Raw genomic sequence first — 19,506 nt, forward strand, 5'->3', positions numbered from 1 at the left:
GAACTTTCATTTACATAATGTAAGCAAGTTTTGCAACTCTAGGGGAGAGGAATCCTGACTTTTCGGGGAGACAGGCAACACCATGAGCTGCTAGGACAGCTCAGCTCTGGCAGGGAAAGTTATGCTGACTTCTTGGGAGCATCAGGTCTGGAGCTGCTTGGACAGCCCAGCAGGAAAAGGTATCCTGACTGTTCCGGAGTCAGGCTATACCTGGTGTGATGGGGGATGGTCTCCCCACAGGATATAGCAATCCTGCTCCTCTCCTGGAGAGCTGCTATAGCTGAGCTTTGCTCAGACCCCACTTAAGGGGGTTTCCCAGCAGACCTCTGCCTTCTGGGGCCCAAGATGTTTTTTTATTTTTGCTTCACTCTGCTAAAAGGGAAAGCCCTGCAGACATGTAGCAATCTCCTCTGGCTCCAACAAAGGAAAAGTTTACTCTTCTGCTCCATCTTGCTTGCTCAGCCCCCTAAGGATCTCTTGGGGGTGAAGTTTCTCCAAGGAGAAGATTTTTCTGTCCAAGGACTGGTTAGGTTTTTTTCGCAGGGATTGGTTAGTTTTGTGGGTCAGGGGCAGAGATGGTCCTGATTTCAGAGCCAAACTGTGTTTCTTACGCTGGCCTTTCTTAGCTTTTTTGACTCTGATTCTAAGGTCAGGGCACGTTTCTTTCACTGGCTCTGATTCTAGAGACAAAGTGTGTTTCCTTAGCACTGCTTTCAGAGTCAGGGCATGTTTCTTTGGTTCTGGGTTCAGGGATAAAGTGTTTCTTTCACTGATTCTGGGCTCCAGGGTCAGGGTGGGTTTCTTTAGCCAGCCCCTTTTCCCTACACATGACACTTTAAAACACTTTCTTATTCCTTCAGAACTTTAATTACATAACACTTTCTTATGCTTTTAAAACTTTCTTAAGCTTGCACATCCTCAGACAACACTTTCTTAGACCCTCAGAACTTAAGTTATCCTCAGTGCTTACTTAAGTTTTCACATTCTCAGACCTTTATAACCCTTGTATGTTCCTATATGAGTACATGAAGGTGCAGCTTTAATACCTTATTAAACAAGCATTGTTTTTTAAATTCCATAATTAAACCCTGTTTTTATGATTTTTGTTTTCAGGACAGGAATTATCATAGAAGAATAGAGAAACTATGCATAGGTGATAAGGCCCAGTGAAGGAGAGATGGATAGGGGAGCAATAGGGGACTGAATCAGCCTTGATAGCCTGACATAGAGTAATTTCCTGACCCTATTAGGATAGGCTGTTGACTATAGATGAGAGTCTCTTGGATGATAAACATCCCTATGTAAGAGCTACTCCAGATAGGTATGTGTAGGTAAGAAGAAAGAGAGAAGAAAGCAAGTGTAGATAGAAGAGAATTTTGGATAATTTGTTTGTGCAATGGCAGAAATTGTCATCATTGAAAATCAAGAAGGCCGATTTTGGCTGTTTGAACTGTATTCAGCCAGAGAGGGGATTTAATAAAATTGGAGTCCGTGGAGGAAGAGGGGAAGGGTAGCAAAGTGAACCCCACTTGAGGGAGTGTCTATCAGCTGCAAGTGGGAGCTGACAGACAGGGGGACAAGGTCGCAGAGGCCCAGATGGGCCTAAGGAAGCTGTGGGGGCTTAGCAGGCAGCCCTAGGGGAGGAAGCCAGAAAACAGGGACAGTTCCAATAGTTGCCCACACGGTGAGACCCTGGAGGGTGTAGCAGGCTCCAGGAGCCAGTGAGAGGACATTTATCAAGTAGGTGAGGAGAGATGGATGATTAGAGCAGGTAGAGGAAGAAGCAGCTGAAGAATTTGGAACTAAATATGATGGGCAGCAGAAGCCAGCAGAAACAAGTGGTCTGCACACATCTTAAGGGTCAAATCCGCAACTTGAGTCGTTTTGAAATGTTAAGACACAGGCTAAAGGGAAACCACTGCTGAGTTGATAATTCGGAGACCCTGAGCCAAGCAGTAGGTTCCATTGGTTTTCATAACTGCGAGGATGGGGGTATTAAAGGGAGATGTGGAGAGCAGAAGATCCTTTCTTAGGTCAGAGATGAGAGGCTCAAGTCCCTTGAGGCTTTGGAAAGTAAGTGGGTATTGAGCCTGGGCTATATATTTGGTGGGTTTGTAGTTGAATGAGAAGGGGTGTGATGTTTGGCTATAGAAGGGTTTAGGTGTCCCATACCTAGGGATCTACCTGAAAGATTGGTAAGGGAAGAGGTGTGTCAGATCATGTGGTTTGGAGGAGGAGGAGGAAGAGGAGGAGGAGGAGGAGGAGGAGGAGGAGGAGGAGGAGGAGGAAGGGAATGGCTGGTGAGCCTGGGGTCAAGCGGATGGGGGAACAAAAGAAATAGAGGTTCCCACTTTGGTCAGGAGGTCATTTCCATCAAGAGGACTGGACAGGTTGGCACCATTAGAAAGGAATGGGTGAGGGGATACCCCTAAAGATACAGCTAAGTGCTGGGGTTTGGTGATCCTGGTAAGGCTCTCCCCTCACTCCAACAATAGAAGAACAAAAAGGAGAGGTGTGTGGTGATATTTTATTTGTGCTTTAATAAATAAAGCTTGCCTGGAGATCAGAGGAAAAAGGCCAGCCATTGTAAGTAAACAAAGAAGTCAGCAACGGTAGCACACACCCTTAGTCCTATCACTTGGCAGGCAGGATCTCTGTGTGTTCAAGGCCACACTAGAAACAGAGCCGGGTGTAATGGTACATGCCTTAAATTCCCAAAGTAGTTAACCATGGAGGTCTGGAGGTCTATACAGACAGACAGGAAGTAACAGAGCTGGGTAGGAAGAGGGAGTGATGTAGCTGAACAGAGAGAGCAAATCAGATGGCAGAACAGCAAGGCATATAGGTAAACAGGAGGTCACAGCATTTGGAAGCTGCTCTGCTATGTACATATGAAACCCCAACCCAGAAACAAGTTGTATAAGAATGATTTAGTGCCAGGTTCCACAGGAGCATGTGTTCAGAGGGCCGACTTTCAATAGATCTCAGCAAGGAAGCTGATCTTAACCACTGAAGCATCTTCTTTTTTTTTTTGTCAAAGAAGAACCTTAAATCTAATCTCTTTCCTGACCATTAACAAGAACAACTTGTAACCAACCATCTTAAACAATGACAATTATCCCAAACCCCAAACCCATTGAAAGACCAAAAACCACCTGCCCCACCTCTTAGGAATATGGGCATCATGTTCTTTAAATTGCTTCCTGCTGTTTGTGGGCAAAGGCATCTTTAGGGGATCCTGAAAAGAAAGTTCCTGGGAGAAGTAGCTCTATCATTTGTTGTCCAGTCTCTGCACAATGCAAAAGTGCAGGACTTATCTCAAGTCCTTGTTCAAGTAGTCTGTGAGACTGGATCATCTCAGCTAGCCACCTCGAAATTGTTCTGAGCAATGTGTAGTCCAAAGCTGATCCTGGGGAAATGTTTGTCAGCTTAGTGGTATTATGATTGTCCATGTGGAATAGTAGTCGTGGCTGTCTCTGCTCGAGCAAGAAACAGCAGCAAACTGAACAGGATAGAGGGCTTACACAGAGCTTCTTGGGAAGGAGGTGGAGCTTTCCAGGGTGGAGATTGGTGGGATTTCATGCCCAGAGGGTGGGGGCTGGGTGAGTAATTAGGGCAGTGAGAGTGTTCTGTGGGTGGGAACCGGCAGTGAAGTTCTTGGGGAAGGAGCCTGGCCATTCATGTGGCTCAAGGGGATTACAAAAGTACTTGTGGAGAGGATAACCAGCTGTTATCACCTCAACTTCTCTCTGTCCTTTCTGCCCAAGACCTTTGCAGACCAGTTGTCAAGAGTCACCTTAACAAGGAGGAACAGACCCCATGAAAAGAGATTAGCAAGAAGTAGAATTCCCTCACAACTTCTCATGAAAGGCACGGAGCAGAAAATGTTTCTAATAAAGACAAACACATAGGAGGAAAGATATCCAGGTTCTGTTTCAGAATGTGTCCATCCAAGACGCAAAGCAACCTATACAATAGGCATTATTACTATTTTCCAGGTAGGGAAGCAAGGCTCTGTAAAGGACCACCTTGGACCAAATGATTGGCTCAGGGAACGGCTAACCTCTGAGCATCCTTCCAGTAGACATAGACAGATGAGCACTGTGTCAGCCATGATCACTAACCATAGGACAAGCTATCCACAGAAAAGCTGAAACTCACCATATGACGGAAATTATACCTCCAGTAATCTCCAAAATATTTTCACAGATGGAGATTTCAAGAAAAAAGAGTCAGCAGGTGGGCTATTCATGTACTTAGTGAACAAATTATTCAACTTGACCTGCTTCGGGGGTCAATTCTATTAAGATAGCTTATTTCTTTCTTATTTAAATGTAGATATACTGGTACCATGGTTTGGGGGACTTTAGGAGTTCTCTGTTACCTACCCAACTTTAATTAGAGTACTGTCCACTTCAAAAACTGATGATGTCAGGCCCTCCCTGATTGATGGTGCTGGCTGCTCCTGAACTGATTTGGCAGAGAAATCATAAGTCTCTTCTTTGACACAAAGAAACAGAGGCATTCCCAGACAAATTGCTCTCCTTCCAGACCCATTTGTAAAATTGCCTGGGTTTCCGCGACAGGCAACAGGGTGAGCAAGGTTACTCAGGTGGTGGTGAGAGGGAGATGCAGCCCGATGCATCGCGCCCTGAAAAGAAAACCCGCAATTCTCTTGGCTATCCAGGAGCATCAGGAAGAGGGCATGAGGACATGTTCATCAGGTCTAACCTTGTGCAATTGGAGGCTAGAAAAGTATTTCTCGGGATCCAGAAACCTGCTTCTCAAAGGAGACCGCTGAGATGCGGACACGTCATGTGACATCTGGAATTTGGTGTCATAGAGAAAATAGACTCTTCCAGCAGGAGTCACACTCTATTTCTCTCTAAAGTTTAGTGATTTCTTCTCATATCCCAGCCCCAGCTATATTTCAAGAGGACTAGATACCTGGTAATATGTGCAGTATATCATAGCCGTACCGGAAATGTATCACAGAAACAGATGTTTCATGAAAACTAAAAGAGAGGTGATATCCATCCAGCAAAATGCCATACTTGGTAAGGACACTCTCAAAGACATGATTACTGCTCAGCTGCAAACCACACCAGTGTGCACTCCCTCCTGTGGCTGGGTTTGGTGGAAAATTAATGCTAAGCAGGAACTGGATGGAGAGGTGAGGAACGACCAAGCATCCACCAGCCCATCCTCCACCTGAGCGCAGCCCAGCAGGTCCTGAGACTGAAGAGCTAGACATTCTGTCATTAAACATTTGGTTCATGGGCCAGCAAGAGGGCTCGGTGAGAAAGGCACTTGCTGCAAGGTCCACAGCCTGAGTTCAGTCCCTGTAACCAATGGGGAGGGGGAGACCTGACTCCTCCATGTTGTGCTCTGGCCTGAAAATGCGTGTGTGCGAGCGAGCGAGCGAGCTCTCTCCTCCCTCTCTCTCTCTCTCTCTCTCTCTCTCTCTCTCTCTCTCTCTCTCTCTCACACACACACACACACACACACACACACACAATGTTTAAGGCCATTTCAGAAATTTTACCCTAATTTCTAGTACAAATTCAACAATTTTTTATAAACTGGCCACCAACTCAGAAGCAATTTGGAAAATCAAACATTCTAACATATTATAATCCAAAATTATACTAATTTGATATTTAAATGTTGAGGAATGATAGTAGGAAAATTTTCATTTTCTGTAATTAACCATTGTTTCTGTAAAAGCAGAAAATTTTGTGTACATAGTAAAAATGATACAATTTATACCCACCTTAGTTAGGGTTTCTATTGCTATGATAAAACACTGTAACTAAAAGCAGCTTGGAGAGGGAAGGGTTTATTTCAGTTTACAGTTTCACTTCACTGTCCATCATTGAAGGAAGTCAGGGCAGGAACCTAGGAGGCGGAGTCTGGTGGAGAGGCCATGGAGGGTGCTGCATACTGACATGCCCCAGGTGGCACCGCCCACAGTGAGCTGAGCCCTCTCACATCCATCATCAATCGTCAATGCACGGTAGGCTTGCCTACAGGCCAGTCTGGTGGGATCACTTTCCCAATAATGTCCCTTCTTCCCAAATGACTCCACCTTGTGTCAAGCTGACATAAACTAGTCTGTACAACAGCATACGATGGCCTCTCAGCTGAGCTCAGGTGTTTTAGATCATATTAGTTGGCTTTGTGTGCCATTTACACACATGTAAACATAAAATGCATGTTGTGTGTCCAGAACCACGCTGAAGTGAAGACATGCCACGCAAGCAAGTGAGCATGGCCGGGAACACCTAGGCTTCGATGCACGTTTGATCTTGAATTATTTTGAGACAACTATGCATGTAGAAAGCTTTCACTCTTGTCAAACTTTTCATTCCATTTTGCAACCTGTCCTAGTTCGCTTTAACGATCAACTTGACACAGCCTAGAGTCATTTGAGAAGGGACTCTCCACAGAGAAACTGCAGATTGGCCTGGGGGCATGTCAGTGGGGGATTATCTTGACAGTTGCTGGTGTAGGAGGCTAGCCCACTGTGGGCATGTCATTGGGGGTTGTCTTGACAGTTCCTGATGTAGGAGGCTAGCCCACTGTGGGCATGTCAATGGGGGATTGTCTTGACAGTTGCTGATGTAGGAGGGCCTAGTCCACTGTGGGCATGTCAGTGGGGGATTGTCTCGACAGTGGCTGGTGTAGGAGGGCCTAGCCCACTGTGGGCACGTCAGTGGGGGATTGTCTTGACAGTTGCTGATGTAGGAAGGCCTAGTCCTCTGTGGGCAGCACCATTCCCTAGGCAAACTATCACTGACTGTATAAGAAAGCTAGCTAAGCAGGAGTGAGCCAGCAAGCAGCATTCCTCTGTGGTTTCTTCAAGTTCCTGCTAAGTTCCTGCCCTGACTTCCCTCAATGATGGACAGTGATCTGCAAGCTGAAACAAGCCCATTCCTCCCCTAAGTTGCTTTCAGCCACAGTATTTTATCACAGCAACAGAAAGGAATCTAGAGCACAACCCCCACATAGGGTTATGGGAAGTTCAATAAGCTGTGCATAAAACTATAAAGGTCCCCCAAGGAGCTGCACTTCTCTTGTCCATCTTCCATCTCAAATCTAATGTAGACAGGCAGAGATGTTACTTTCCTAGTGACTTAGGTAAATACAATGAATGAACTGGAAAACTACCAAGATTGGTTGTCAAGATTTGGTTACAGCCCTGGCATTATCATTAAGTGAACAAAAGTTCATATCTGGCACGTCATCTATAACTCAACAACCCTGATGAGCAATTGAAAACTGTTATGGTTTGAAAGTTCCTCATAGATTTCTGTGTTTAAACTCTGGGTCCCCAGCAGGTAGTGCTCTTAGGAGAGGTTGTAGGCCCTTTGGGAAGGCCAGCATGGTGCAGAGGTGGTAAGTCATTGGAGATGTCTAGGCTTCTGAATGCTGTAGCAGAATATGTTTTCCGCCAAGCTCTCTGCTTCCTGGTCCACTGAGATGAAACAAGGTGTGCCTCCAGCTCCCCCAGCCCAGACAGAGCTGCCCCACCATGAAGGCCATGCTTCCTAAGCGCATGCTCACCTCTCTGGGACACCAAAGAGCATCTCATAAGTACTCGGCAACATGGGACCAGCTCTGAATTAAACTCCTTCCCAAGTCAAACCAATACTTCAGGGTCAGGACATCTTCATCTGTAGCATGTGCTAAGAGTGCCTGGTGTCGTCGCAGTGAATGTTGCACAAAGCTGGGGAAATAGGAAGTCGGAAGTTTCTCAGAAAAGTGCTAAGTTAGTTGGTATATAGATTGGGAAACTAGTCAAAGTAAGGTAAGTACATGCTAATAGGGAATCTCCCCATGCCGCGTGATTGGCATTTGATGGCCAGTGACCAGCAGTTTTAATCCTTCTGAGTAAAAGAACTCCTGTGAAAGTGTTTGTGCACTTAATGGTTTCTTTGATGGAATGTAGAAAGAAATTAACTTCTTCTTTCTTTCTTTTTTATTTTTGACCATGTTATACATGAATACAATATACTGATATCATAATCATCCCCCATTCCTCTCTTTTATGTCCCCACCTCTATTGACTCTCTTCTTCCCATCTACTCGTGTGTGTGTGTGTGTGTGTGTGTGTGTGTGTGTGTGTGTGTGTGTGTGATGTGTGTGGTATAAGTGTATATGGTGGGGGGGGGCATGTGTGTGGTGTGTTTGGTGTGTGTGTGACACGTGTGGTGTGTGTGGTGTGTGTGGTGTGTGTGGTGTGTGTGTGGGTGTGTGACATGCGTGTGTGGTATGTGGTGTGTGTGTGTGTGTGTGTGGTGTGGTGTATATATGGTGTGTGATGTGGTATGTGTGTGACATGTATGGTGTGGTGTGTGTGTAGTGTGTGTGTATGTGGTGTGGTATGTGTGTGATGTGTGTGTGGTGTGTGTGTGACGTGTGTGGTGTGTGTGTATGTGGTGTGGTGTGGTGTGTGTGTATGTGGTGTGGTGGTGTGTGTGTGTATGTGGTGTGGTGTGGTGTGTGTATATGTGGTGTGGTGTGGTGACACCCCTGTCTCAAAAGGACCAAAGAAACAACCAACCAAACGATGTTCCTAGGAGGTGAGATTGAAGACGTCTGTAATAGGCTTGGAATTGTGTCACATACAGACCTGTGCCTCGTGACAATGTTTTAGTCAGTGATAGACTTCAGTCCCATAAGAACTTCATGGAGCTGAAAAGTCACTGTTGACTAGGACATGCAGCTACCCTAGCCCTGTGATGTCTACCCTGCAGCGTGTCTGTGGTGGTGCAGGTACAGAGCGTCTACTCTGCCAGCTGTGGAAGTGTACAACATGCACAGCTATGTGTGGGTCCTAACACTTGAGAAGGATAATAAATGACCCATTGCGAGCTTTTGGTTATTATGCGACACTTCTTATCAATAGTTTCAGGTTTACTCCTACTGACAAAGGGAAAAGTTCACAGTAAAGCAGAATGCCGCATCACACAGCAGTGCACCATCTCACAGCAGTGCACACATAGCACACCAGTGCGCACATAGCACACCAGTGCACACATTGCACAGCAGTGCACACATTTGCACTCTAGTGCACACATCACATACCAGTGCACACATAGCACACCAGTGCACATTGCACCAGCAGAGCACAAACTGCACACCAGTGCACACATCGCACAGCAGTGCACACACTGCACACCAGTGCACACATCGCACAGCAGTGCACACAGCTAACATTCACTGTGTCTCTTCAGTCTAGTGTTTCCTCCTGCATCTGGTTATCCCACAATGCTGTTTATCACAGCCCTAGGAGTAGCAAGCTATATGGTCCATATTTGTTTGGATGTATGTATCTGCACGCCATATAACCTCAGTGTGTAGCAAGCTAGTCCAGCTAGGTTTGTGCAAGCACACCACAGTAGTCACACAGCAAGGAAATCACCTAAAAACACATTTCATAGAGCACAGTGACGTGTGGCTATACATGAACTTTTGAGTGCTGGTGCTAACAGCCCAGAGATTCCTACTATTTCCTCTTAAGATCGTCAGCTGATCTCCAGAAGCCCACTGCCTGTTTTGTTTGTCCTTTGCAGGTGTGTGCTATGCAGAGTTCGGGGTTCGAGTCCCCAAGACCACAGGATCTGCCTACACCTACAGCTATGTCACTGTTGGAGAATTTGTGGCATTTTTCATTGGCTGGAACTTGATCCTGGAGTACCTGATTGGCACGGCAGCTGGAGCCAGTGCCCTGAGCAGCATGTTCGACTCCCTGGCAAACCACACCATCAGCCGCTGGATGGTGGACACAGTGGGGACCCTCAATGGCCTAGGTGAGATTGCGTCAACCTCTCCCCTAACTCGCCAGTTCACGAGCCAGGCAGATAGATTCTCCTTTAAGAATGCAACTTGGAGGCTGGAAAGATGGCCCAGTGGGTAGAGCACTTGCTGGGCAACCTGAGGACCTGAGTTTGGTATCCCCAACACACACACACACACACACACTCCAATTTGGAAAAATGTGTCAAGAACTTTGAATGCTTCTTTTTGTTTTTACAAAGCAGTTCTTCACTCTAAGGAATTATTCTAATCTCCATGAATACATCATACAAAAAGACACTCATCCCAGTCTTATTTTTAAAGGTTACACACCTCTTATCTGAGATGCGTGGGGCCAGTAGTTTTTTTTACCTTGGAGTTTTTCAAACTTTGAAGTATTTACATACACACAATAAGATACTGGGATTGGCCGTTGACACCCAGGTCTAACACAAAATTTATTGGTTTTTCATATATATCTTAGACACATATCCAGAATACTACATATTCAATATACTATTCAAAGTCTTGTATGTGTGAATCTTGTCACTTGGGTTTCTGTGGAAGCCACTCAAAAAGTTTCAGATTTCATAGTATCTCAAATTTTGGATTTTTAGATTATGGATGCTCAATTATAATAATTTGAAAAATTCTTCAATAGGGCGAATGGCCATGTGAATTGTGGATACATGCTGTGTGCCTGACAAATAAAGATGGCCAAGGAGGTCATAGCATGCACAATGTACGATACGTAGTGTAATGTCGCATATCAAAGGACACGGGCTGTACTGTACACGTACTCTGACAGTAGCTATATGAAAATAAACTAATGCTACCAAAGGAACTGGGGAAATGACCAGTGATTTCATCGTCAATTTCCCCCCGTGTCTCATACTTAATGTTTTCACTTTCAAATTTAAAAAAGAAGTTTTTCTTTTCGGTTTTTTGAGACAGGGTTTCTCTGTGTAACATCCCTGGCTGTCCTGGAACTCACTTTGTAGACCAGTCTGGTCTCCAGCTCACAAATATCCACTTGCCTCTACCTTCTGAGTGCTGGGATTGAAGGCATGTGCCACCACCACCTGGCTCCAAATAAAAAATTTAAGGAATAAAATGATTCCAGTCCAACCAACATCCACAAGGCATCCTAATACTGAGCAAGAGCTGAGTGGGTCAGAGGTCACCTGACCATCTGTCCCTTGCCACCAGCTCTCCAGACTAATGCCTACTGTACCATTCCATACTTACAGGATTCGTAGTAATGGTGGAAGAGGCTTTGGAGTCTTGCTTCAGAATTTCCCAAGATAGCTGGGGATGGAGCTCAGTAGTTTGATGCTTATGAGGTACATTTGAGACCTTGAGTTCAATCCCTAGAGTGTATATACACACGGGCAGGGAGAGAGAAGGGGATGGGAGAGGAGAGACTCCACAAATAATTCTGAGGCTATGTCAAATCATTTGACTTCAGTGTACTTACCTCAGAAAATATTTGACAAAAGTGCCGACCAGGGCTGAAGAGATGGCTCAGTGGTTAAGAGCATTTGCTGTTTCTCCTGAGGACCTAGGCTTAGTTCCCAGCGTCCATGTCAGCTGGCTCACGACCTCCTGTAACTCCAGCTCCAGGGCATCCTAGGCCTGTGGCTTCTGCAGGTCCCTGCACTCATGTGTGCAGACTCATACACAGGCACACAGAAAGAGACACAATTACAAATAATAAATGTAAGTCCTCTTTTTAAATTGCTGATCACCCCAGTGCCACAATAACAAGGCTAAAGATCGTGGCTGTATTCTGATTTCATAACATTTTAGTTCTGAAATGACCCAAAATCAATCATCCGCCTCACTCGCTTTGCAGATGAGGTCCAGAAAGATGAGGCAACGTGCCCAAGGCCTCACTGGGGGCTCTTGGCAAAAGGACAGCTCGAATCCAGGCTCCCTGGCTGCTGCCGAGGGAGGCAGTGCCTCTTCCTCTCCGTAGAGGGCAGGCGTCCACTGGCCATGGGCAGACCAACTGCAGGACCTGTTCACAGAGCATTTTCTCTCTGTAACCCCACACTGCAGATGAGAGAAGAAAACTCTTGAAACGGCTTTCAATATGCACATTTTGAAACTTGCTTCAACTGTGCACATTTTGAAACTTGCTAATAAAGAAAGATTGTGACACTGGGATATAAATCTTACAGATTACAGACTAACAGTAATGAAGATAAAAAAGTTTTCACAGAATGTGTTAGACCTACATATGTGCCACAAATGTCCCAAGATACTCCTGACTTTACATGTATCTGCCATGCTTCCACGGATATTTTGCAACTGTCCCATTACATGTTCCAAATTTTGATCTCTGTTATCAGGTGACCTTATCTGTGTCCCATACTTCCTCACTTGCATATAAACACTTGTACCTGCTTATGGACAGTGACATGTGTATGTGTACACACAGAGAGACAGACAGGTGACAGACAGACAGAGAGCCTTCACTGTCCTTTCTCACAGACTAGCCACTACTCTGTGAGTCATAGCAATGTGGATGCAATGGGGTAGAGTGAGTCCATGGGCCCTTTCTTCTCTTTAGATGACACTAACCATGTCTTCCTCCTGTAGGGAAAGGAGAAGAATCATACCCAGACCTCCTGGCTCTGGTGATTGCTGTCATTGTAACCATCATTGTGGCTCTGGGGGTGAAGAATTCCGTGGGCTTCAACAACATCCTCAATGTGCTGAACCTGGCAGTGTGGGTGTTCATCATGATCACAGGCTTCTTCTTCGTCAATGGCAAATACTGGGCTGAGGGCCAGTTCTTGCCCCACGGCTGGTCAGGGGTGAGTTCAATCCCAGAGGCTGATGTGCCTTCCAGGATGGGAGTGGTCTGAGACAGATTTTCAAGAAAATGTACTCTTTTAGTTTGGAATGTTCTGGAGAAGTCTTTAGATTTTAATTTGTTCACTGGTTTCACGGGCATGTGCTGAGTGAGATCCCAGTCTACACAGATAGCAGTAATAGATTAGATGTGGTGTGCTCGCTCAACATGCCTACCTACCTCCATGTTAATGCTGAAGCATTACCTCATCACATCATCACAATAACCCTGAGCAGAAAATATTCACGAGTGGGACCGAAGGATGAAGTCATCTGTGCCCAGAGAGGGCCAGTGACTCCCTGTTAAGCACCGTGCCAGTGGCAGAATCGGAACCTAAAGGCAGGGGTATTAGATCCAAAGACTATAGGAACAGCTCAATTCTGCTAAGAGCAGCTGTACAGAAATAGACAAATCAGTAAAGAAAGCCAGAAAGAGTGGATGGATGGGAAAGGGCTGAGTTTTGCCTCAGTGTAAAATTAGAGGGAAAAGCAACTGTTATCAGACTCCAACATCTAACCCTGGAAAGAGAGTCCTGCTGGGTCTGAGAGCAGTGGGGTGACGGTGTTAGGTCCCATCTGAGAGGCACACAGTCCAGTGGGGTGATGGTGTTTGGTCCCATCTGAGAGGCACACAGTCCAGTGGGGTGACAGTGTTAGGTCCCATCTGAGAGGCACACAGTCCAGTGGGGTGATGGTGTTAGGTCCCATCTGAGAGGTACACAGTCCAGTGAGGTGACAGTGTTAGGTCCCATCTGAGAGGCACACAGTCCAGTGGGGTGATGGTGTTTGGTCCCATCTGAGAGGTACACAGTCCAGTGAGGTGACAGTGTTAGGTTCCATCTGAGAGGCACACAGTCCAGTGGGGTGACGGTGTTCGGTCCCATCTGAGAGGTACACAGTCCAGCTAGTGTAGACTGGGCGACAGGAGGGCTCAGTGGACAGGACGTCCTCAGATTCCACCCCACAACCTAGTGACAGTAAAAATGTAAGTCCGGGTGGCAAATTCTTTACACTAACGTGGCTCTAAGTTCCACCTGACTTTTTTTCTGCAGTGTACCTAGAAAATATTTATTTTATGGATTTACTGGTAAATAAATTCAGACTTTTTTGATAGTGGAACATAAGTCAGAAATCTTCTGGATGGCAGCATCTCAGGAGTCCTCAGGTCCTGTCCTCTCATTTCACAAGTCAGTGACTCTCCAGAGCCCCAGAGAGCAGGGCGCCCGTGCTGGGGTAGAGTGCAAGAGCAGGGCTCTGCCCAGTTTGCTTTTGCAGCTTTTGCTTAGACTGGTTTTCCTCCAAGATGTCCAGGGATCAGAAATCATTCTTGGAGAACACTCAGAATAAGTTCTGTTTATCCTAAGCCATGCCACATTACTCGGTGCAGAGAAATAAGCAAGTCATTTAAGCCAAAATTGCAAGTCTTCTGCTGCTCTGTAGGAATTCCACAGAACCGCAAAGCGCATCCCTTCTCTCTGAAATGAATAAATACAGAAACTGGCCGAAAGCAGAAAGGGGGAGAAAGAAGCACTGTTGGATCCGGAGTCTACATTTTCTTATGATACAAATTGTTCTTTTCCTATCACAGAAGAGAAACAACAAATTATAAGAGTGGAAACAAGGAATGTCTTCCGGACCCCAAGTGCATTCTTTTTGTAACTCATGAGAGCGTCTCACGGTTTTCTCCACACCGTGAGAGATGACTGGGTTGAGGACTTACTGGAAGACTCTGGGCACCAGTTCACTTCTGCGTTCTCAGCTCCTCTCATTATCAAGAGAGGAGACAAACTTGCAGCAAAGGCTTGCAGAGGACAGCCTCTTGGCTGCCTTGGCGTGGTACTGTGGGAGGAACGCCTACCATGCTATGTTCTACTCCACTGCTGGCCTGCTCTTACCGTGGTGCTTTATCCCCACCATACACGTGGAGAGCACAGGCGCTGAGGGACTGGTAACTTGATCTCACTTCACTCAGTCAGGACAAGGGCTATAGGATCCCAAGGCCCTTTCCTTTTGTTTTAGGACCCCATGTATACTCCGCTGATCTCTCTCCTCTAAGCATTCTTAAAAATAGTGAGGACAATGAGGGCTGGGGAGATCGCTCACCAGGAAATCACTTGCTGCCTAGGCAACAAGCATGAAGACCAAAGTCTGAATGCCCATAACCACATAAATGCCAGGCAGGCAGGCATGGTGGCCCAACAGTAATTCCAACTATTGGAAAGCATGGGGGGGGGGGGGGTAGGTCCCAAGGAAAGATGGCTGGCTAGATTGACAGACCCTACATCAGTGAATATGATGGAGAGCAACAGAGAAAGACTCTTGACTACACACACAAGCACACATACTCACACCTTCACAGATGTAAACACACATGCACGTAAAATTATAATAATAATAACAAGGTAACTAATCTTATGTATTTTCTTTAAACTTTCATGAAGAACTAGAATATTGGAATTTTTTCACATGCATGAGTATTTTGTCTGCATGTGTGTTTGTGCACCACTGTGTTCACGCAGTACCTGCAGGGACCAGAAGAGGGAGCAAATCCCCTGGAACTGGATTTACAGATGATTGATAGCCACCATGTGGGCGCTATGAATCAAACACCCATCCTATGGAAGAGCAATTGCTTCTCTTAAGGGCAGAGCCATCTCTCCAGCCCCTGAACTGGAGTATTGGAGCTGAAAGAAACATTAAGAAATACCAAGTTCTTATCTTTACTCAGACTGAGTGTCTATGACCCACTATGAGGACTAGGAGGAGTGAGCCTCTGTACAGCTTTTCCTAGTGGTGAAGAAAGTGAAGCGTTTTTTAGCCCTTTCTTTCCTCTGGAGCTCTGTTCTGGGGTCCTCACTCTCTGAGGTGTCTTCTCCCCAAGTCAGGGATTCTACACCCTCCCCAATCAAGAGGCCACTGCTTCAAGAAGTTATCAGACCAGCTTTGAGGGCCTCGTTTATGCGCCCTGGATTCTCACTTGCTTTTATAGAAAGAAAATAAGGTCTAGATTTAGGTGTAAAGAAGAAAAGGAGCAATGACTTCTCTTTGTGATAAGCACTTTCAAATACATGTTTCATTTGCTCTTCACAGGAGCCCTGGGAAAAACAGCAATGCTATCTGTCCACTTTCATACCGAAATAGCTAAAGTTTCTTCCAAGCAGTCTAGCTGAAACTGAATTCCAGTCTTGGGTGAACCCAAGTCCGTATTTACTCCACCATCTCCTGGTTTAACCCCTTGAGACCACCCAGCTTTGTTTAAACCTCTGGCCACTGACCTCACCTAGTGACTTGAGTAGACTTGTCATTGGCCACTAGAGAAGCCTAGCTGGGCATTTGGATTTTTAATGTGTATCTTTGATCCCAGAAAGAAACAAATGTACCTCCCCGTGCTGTGACAGAAAGTGTTATCTGAGCACGGTGGACAGCATGCGAGCTGTTGACTCAGCCTCCCATCCTCTGCCTGGCCTTGGATTGCTGCACATGCTCTCCAGTGAACAACCTGGCCTTGCTCCTTCTCAACTTTGGTTTCAGATCATTTTTCTTGCCCAGCAAGGCCACTGTAAATTTAAATCATGTATTGTAAAAGTCTGGCACCTTCTCATGACTCGATCACCTACCACAATAGTAAATATATCCCCACTCTTATCTAAGAATTGTCAACAAGGAGGCTGGAGAGATGGCTCAGCAGGTAAGAGCACTTGACTGCTCTTTCAGAGGTCCCGAGTTCAGTTCCCAGCAACTACATGTTCACATCCATCTGTAATGGGATCAGAGTCCTTCTGGTGTGCACGAAGACAGAGCACTCACATATAAATACATGAATAAATAAATCTTTAAAAAAAAGTCAACAAAAATGTATTTTTTTTACTGCATGAATATCTATGCTGCTTAGGGAACCCCTGAACCCCACTGCTAACTAGGGGACTAGTGCAGAGTTGCAGTAACGTGGGGTGTGCTGTGCTTTAGGTAGAAGGGGATGAGGAAATGAGGTAGGATTTCATGAGGACACCATCCCACTGGTGTAAGCACAACTTCCAAGTGCCATGAAAGGGTTAATGAACAACCAGTCCTCTGGCAATGGGGCCCTCACAAGCCTCTTCCAGCCACCTCCTTCCAAAGAAAATAGCTTAAGGAATGGTTTACTCACTTAAAGGTTCTGGGTCAAATGCTTCTTTGGTCTTGAAGAGCTTAAGAACAACAAACATTTTCCCCTATATCAAGTGACTCTGGCCCTCAATTGAACCCCGGCTTCCATCTGCAATTCCTCAGTCCCTGGACATTGCTGGATGTGGGTGCCCTTTATGTTATTTGTTCTTGATGCTATCTTATGGTTTTTTCTTTAACCAAATAAGACATTTTACCAGCACAAATAGCTCCCAGGAAAATAGTCCATAGTAAGAATTTGCGAGGAATTCTGAAGGCCTCCAAAGGAAAGCTATTATTTTCCATACTCTCCTGGTCTGAATCCATTCGTTGGAACTATTAACACATTCCACTGTCACTGTGGACAGGCTGCTAATAGAGCCAGGCCACGAGGGTGGTTAAAAATGCTGCTAGCGCTGTCATTTTGTCTTGTCAGCCTGGCAGGAAATTAGATAAAGGGACCTAGTTATTTTCTAATGTCTGAAGCTTCTCAAGACAACACAGGAAGGCCACCTCATCCTAATGCCTCACAAATATCATAAAAACCTGGGGCACAACTTTTGTGTGTTTGTTTGTTTGTTTGTTTGTTTGTTTGTTTGTTTGTTTTTCAAGACAGGGTTTCTCTGTGTAGTTTTGGTGCCTGTCCTGGATCTCACTCTGTAGACCAGGCTGGCCTCGAACTCATAGAGATCTGCCTGCCTCCACCTCCCAAGTGCTGAGATTAAAGGTGTGTGCCACCGCCTCCCATCAAGGGGAGGCACAGCTTTTAGGGACCCTGCACACTGAGTAGCAAGGGTCTCAGGACAGTGCCTTTGACAAGTAAGCAAGCTAGAGCCCTCCATGTGTTGTGATGCTTCTCTACAGAGCTGTTGGCAGGGTAAGCCCATTCTGAATCATCTGGGCAAGTATCCGCACAGGCTCACCACACAGGTTTTTCATGTCTTTGCAGGTATCCCAACCATAAATACCACTGGCCAGATGAGGAGAACAAGGCAGAAATCAGCTTTCATGACCACACCTCCTCACAGTTTTGTTTTTGGGTTTCTTTGTCCTCACATTTGTTTACAAGAGAGAAAGGGGACAGAGAGAGAGAGAGAGAGAGAGAGAGAGAGAGAGAGAGAGAATAATCTTATCAGATAGCTGAACTAGATGGTGTATACCCATAATCCCAGCAGCCCAGAGACACAGATAAGAGGGTCATGACTTCAAGAGCAGCCAGGATCGCATAGGGAGACCTTGTCACAAAACAAAATAAAAAGTAACTCAACTAAAAAGTTGATCTTTGGGCTGATTTTGTTTATTTCACATGTCTTATCAGGCCGGAGCACGTCTGACCTGTGTGTTAGACTCCCAGTTCCCTCCTTTTCTCTGGTCTACCTCCACTCTTTCTCTCTGTCCTGTGCTCCAGACTTCCTTGTCCAGCCTGTAGGGCTTAGCCAATGGGAGACATTACCAGACCATCAGAAGACAAGAAGAGAGCAGGGTCATAGTGTTGCCTCCTCACTGCTGCCTGGCCCTGGCTCCTTGCTGGCTGGGTGCTCCTGCTGGCCAGCGCTGATCCCCATTTTTAGATCTCACTGGATCCCAGGAATACCATTCTGCCCTGGACTCCTAAACTTATAGATAGCAATGGTTGCCTCAACTTCCTAGTTGAAGGTTTGATACTGCCTGGACCCACCCATTCTTGCCTGTACTCCCTTCATTGGTTCATTTCCCCCTCATCATCTGTGTTGAATTCCGTTACCTGTTGAATGCGGAAGGATCTCAAATGCCAATTCTTTGATGAATCTGGTCTGTCTTCAACTGTCATTGCTTCCTAATTCTACATATGCAGATTCAGACTAATCTTCACCGTCTTTACAAGTGTATTTCCCTCTTCCCAACTTGATCATAGTTAATGTTCTAGTGTCTAAACATCAATAATTGTCATCCATGCCTTTAATCATTTGGAAAATAGAAGCATTTGTGTTTTGCAAATAATATAGATGCTTATTAATATTAGTCCGTTTATTACTATGGTCCAAGTTATATTTGTGGTCCTTCAGCATCCTCAGAACTTCAAGCACCACGAGGCCAAGATCAGAGTACTTTCTTCTCCTTATCAATCACAGTGCTTGGTACATGGCAGTGCTTACTGTAGATGTGCCATGTTCTAAGTGGAGGAGAGCTCCATGGGTTTGATTTGCCCTAGAAAAATTTACAGTAGTGATAGTAATAGTATTAGACAGTAAAGGCTGATATTTATTGAGTACAAACCATACTATGTGATATAATTTATCTCATTCACTCTTTTCAACAACCCTGTGAATGAGTTGTTACTGCTATCTTAGTGATGAAGAAATGATTTCCAACAGACTAGAAACTTATCTTAGGTCATCCAGCTAGTTTAGGACACAACCAAGGTATGTTTGTCTACAAAGTCCACACTCCTAGCAGACCAATACATGGCTCTGGGGGTTCCCTTTGGAACACACAATGCTTATTTCATTTCAGTCATGACATGGCTAATCTTTTCAATGCTTCCAGAAGGATGGAGGAAAGTGACCCACCACCACTTCCACTGAGTCCACTACTTTTCAGGTCAGCCATCCTCGGCTCCCTGTTACTCCTCACATACCATGGCTCACACCCTCTCACCTTCTAAGGGAGACTCACCAGGTCACCAAAAATTTAAAAGAGGTGTGTGTGTGTGTGTGTGTGTGT

At 45.5% G+C, this 19,506-nt stretch overlaps 1 protein-coding gene across 2 annotated transcripts in view; it reads left to right on the forward strand.

Annotated features, from left to right (window-relative positions):
* The window catches only part of Slc7a14 (solute carrier family 7 member 14), a 117,936-nt gene that overhangs the window by 75,537 nt on the left and 22,893 nt on the right, over window positions 1–19,506 (forward strand). For both annotated transcript variants that reach the window (XM_036189448.1, XM_036189447.1), the window contains exons 3-4: window positions 9,579–9,815; window positions 12,406–12,623. In XM_036189448.1, coding sequence (XP_036045341.1) covers window positions 9,579–9,815; window positions 12,406–12,623 — 455 coding nt within the window. The remainder of the gene's footprint in view (window positions 1–9,578; window positions 9,816–12,405; window positions 12,624–19,506) is intronic.

Source organism: Onychomys torridus, chromosome 6, assembly GCF_903995425.1.
Source record: "Onychomys torridus chromosome 6, mOncTor1.1, whole genome shotgun sequence".
In the NCBI taxonomy this organism is placed as follows: Eukaryota; Metazoa; Chordata; class Mammalia; order Rodentia; family Cricetidae; genus Onychomys; species Onychomys torridus.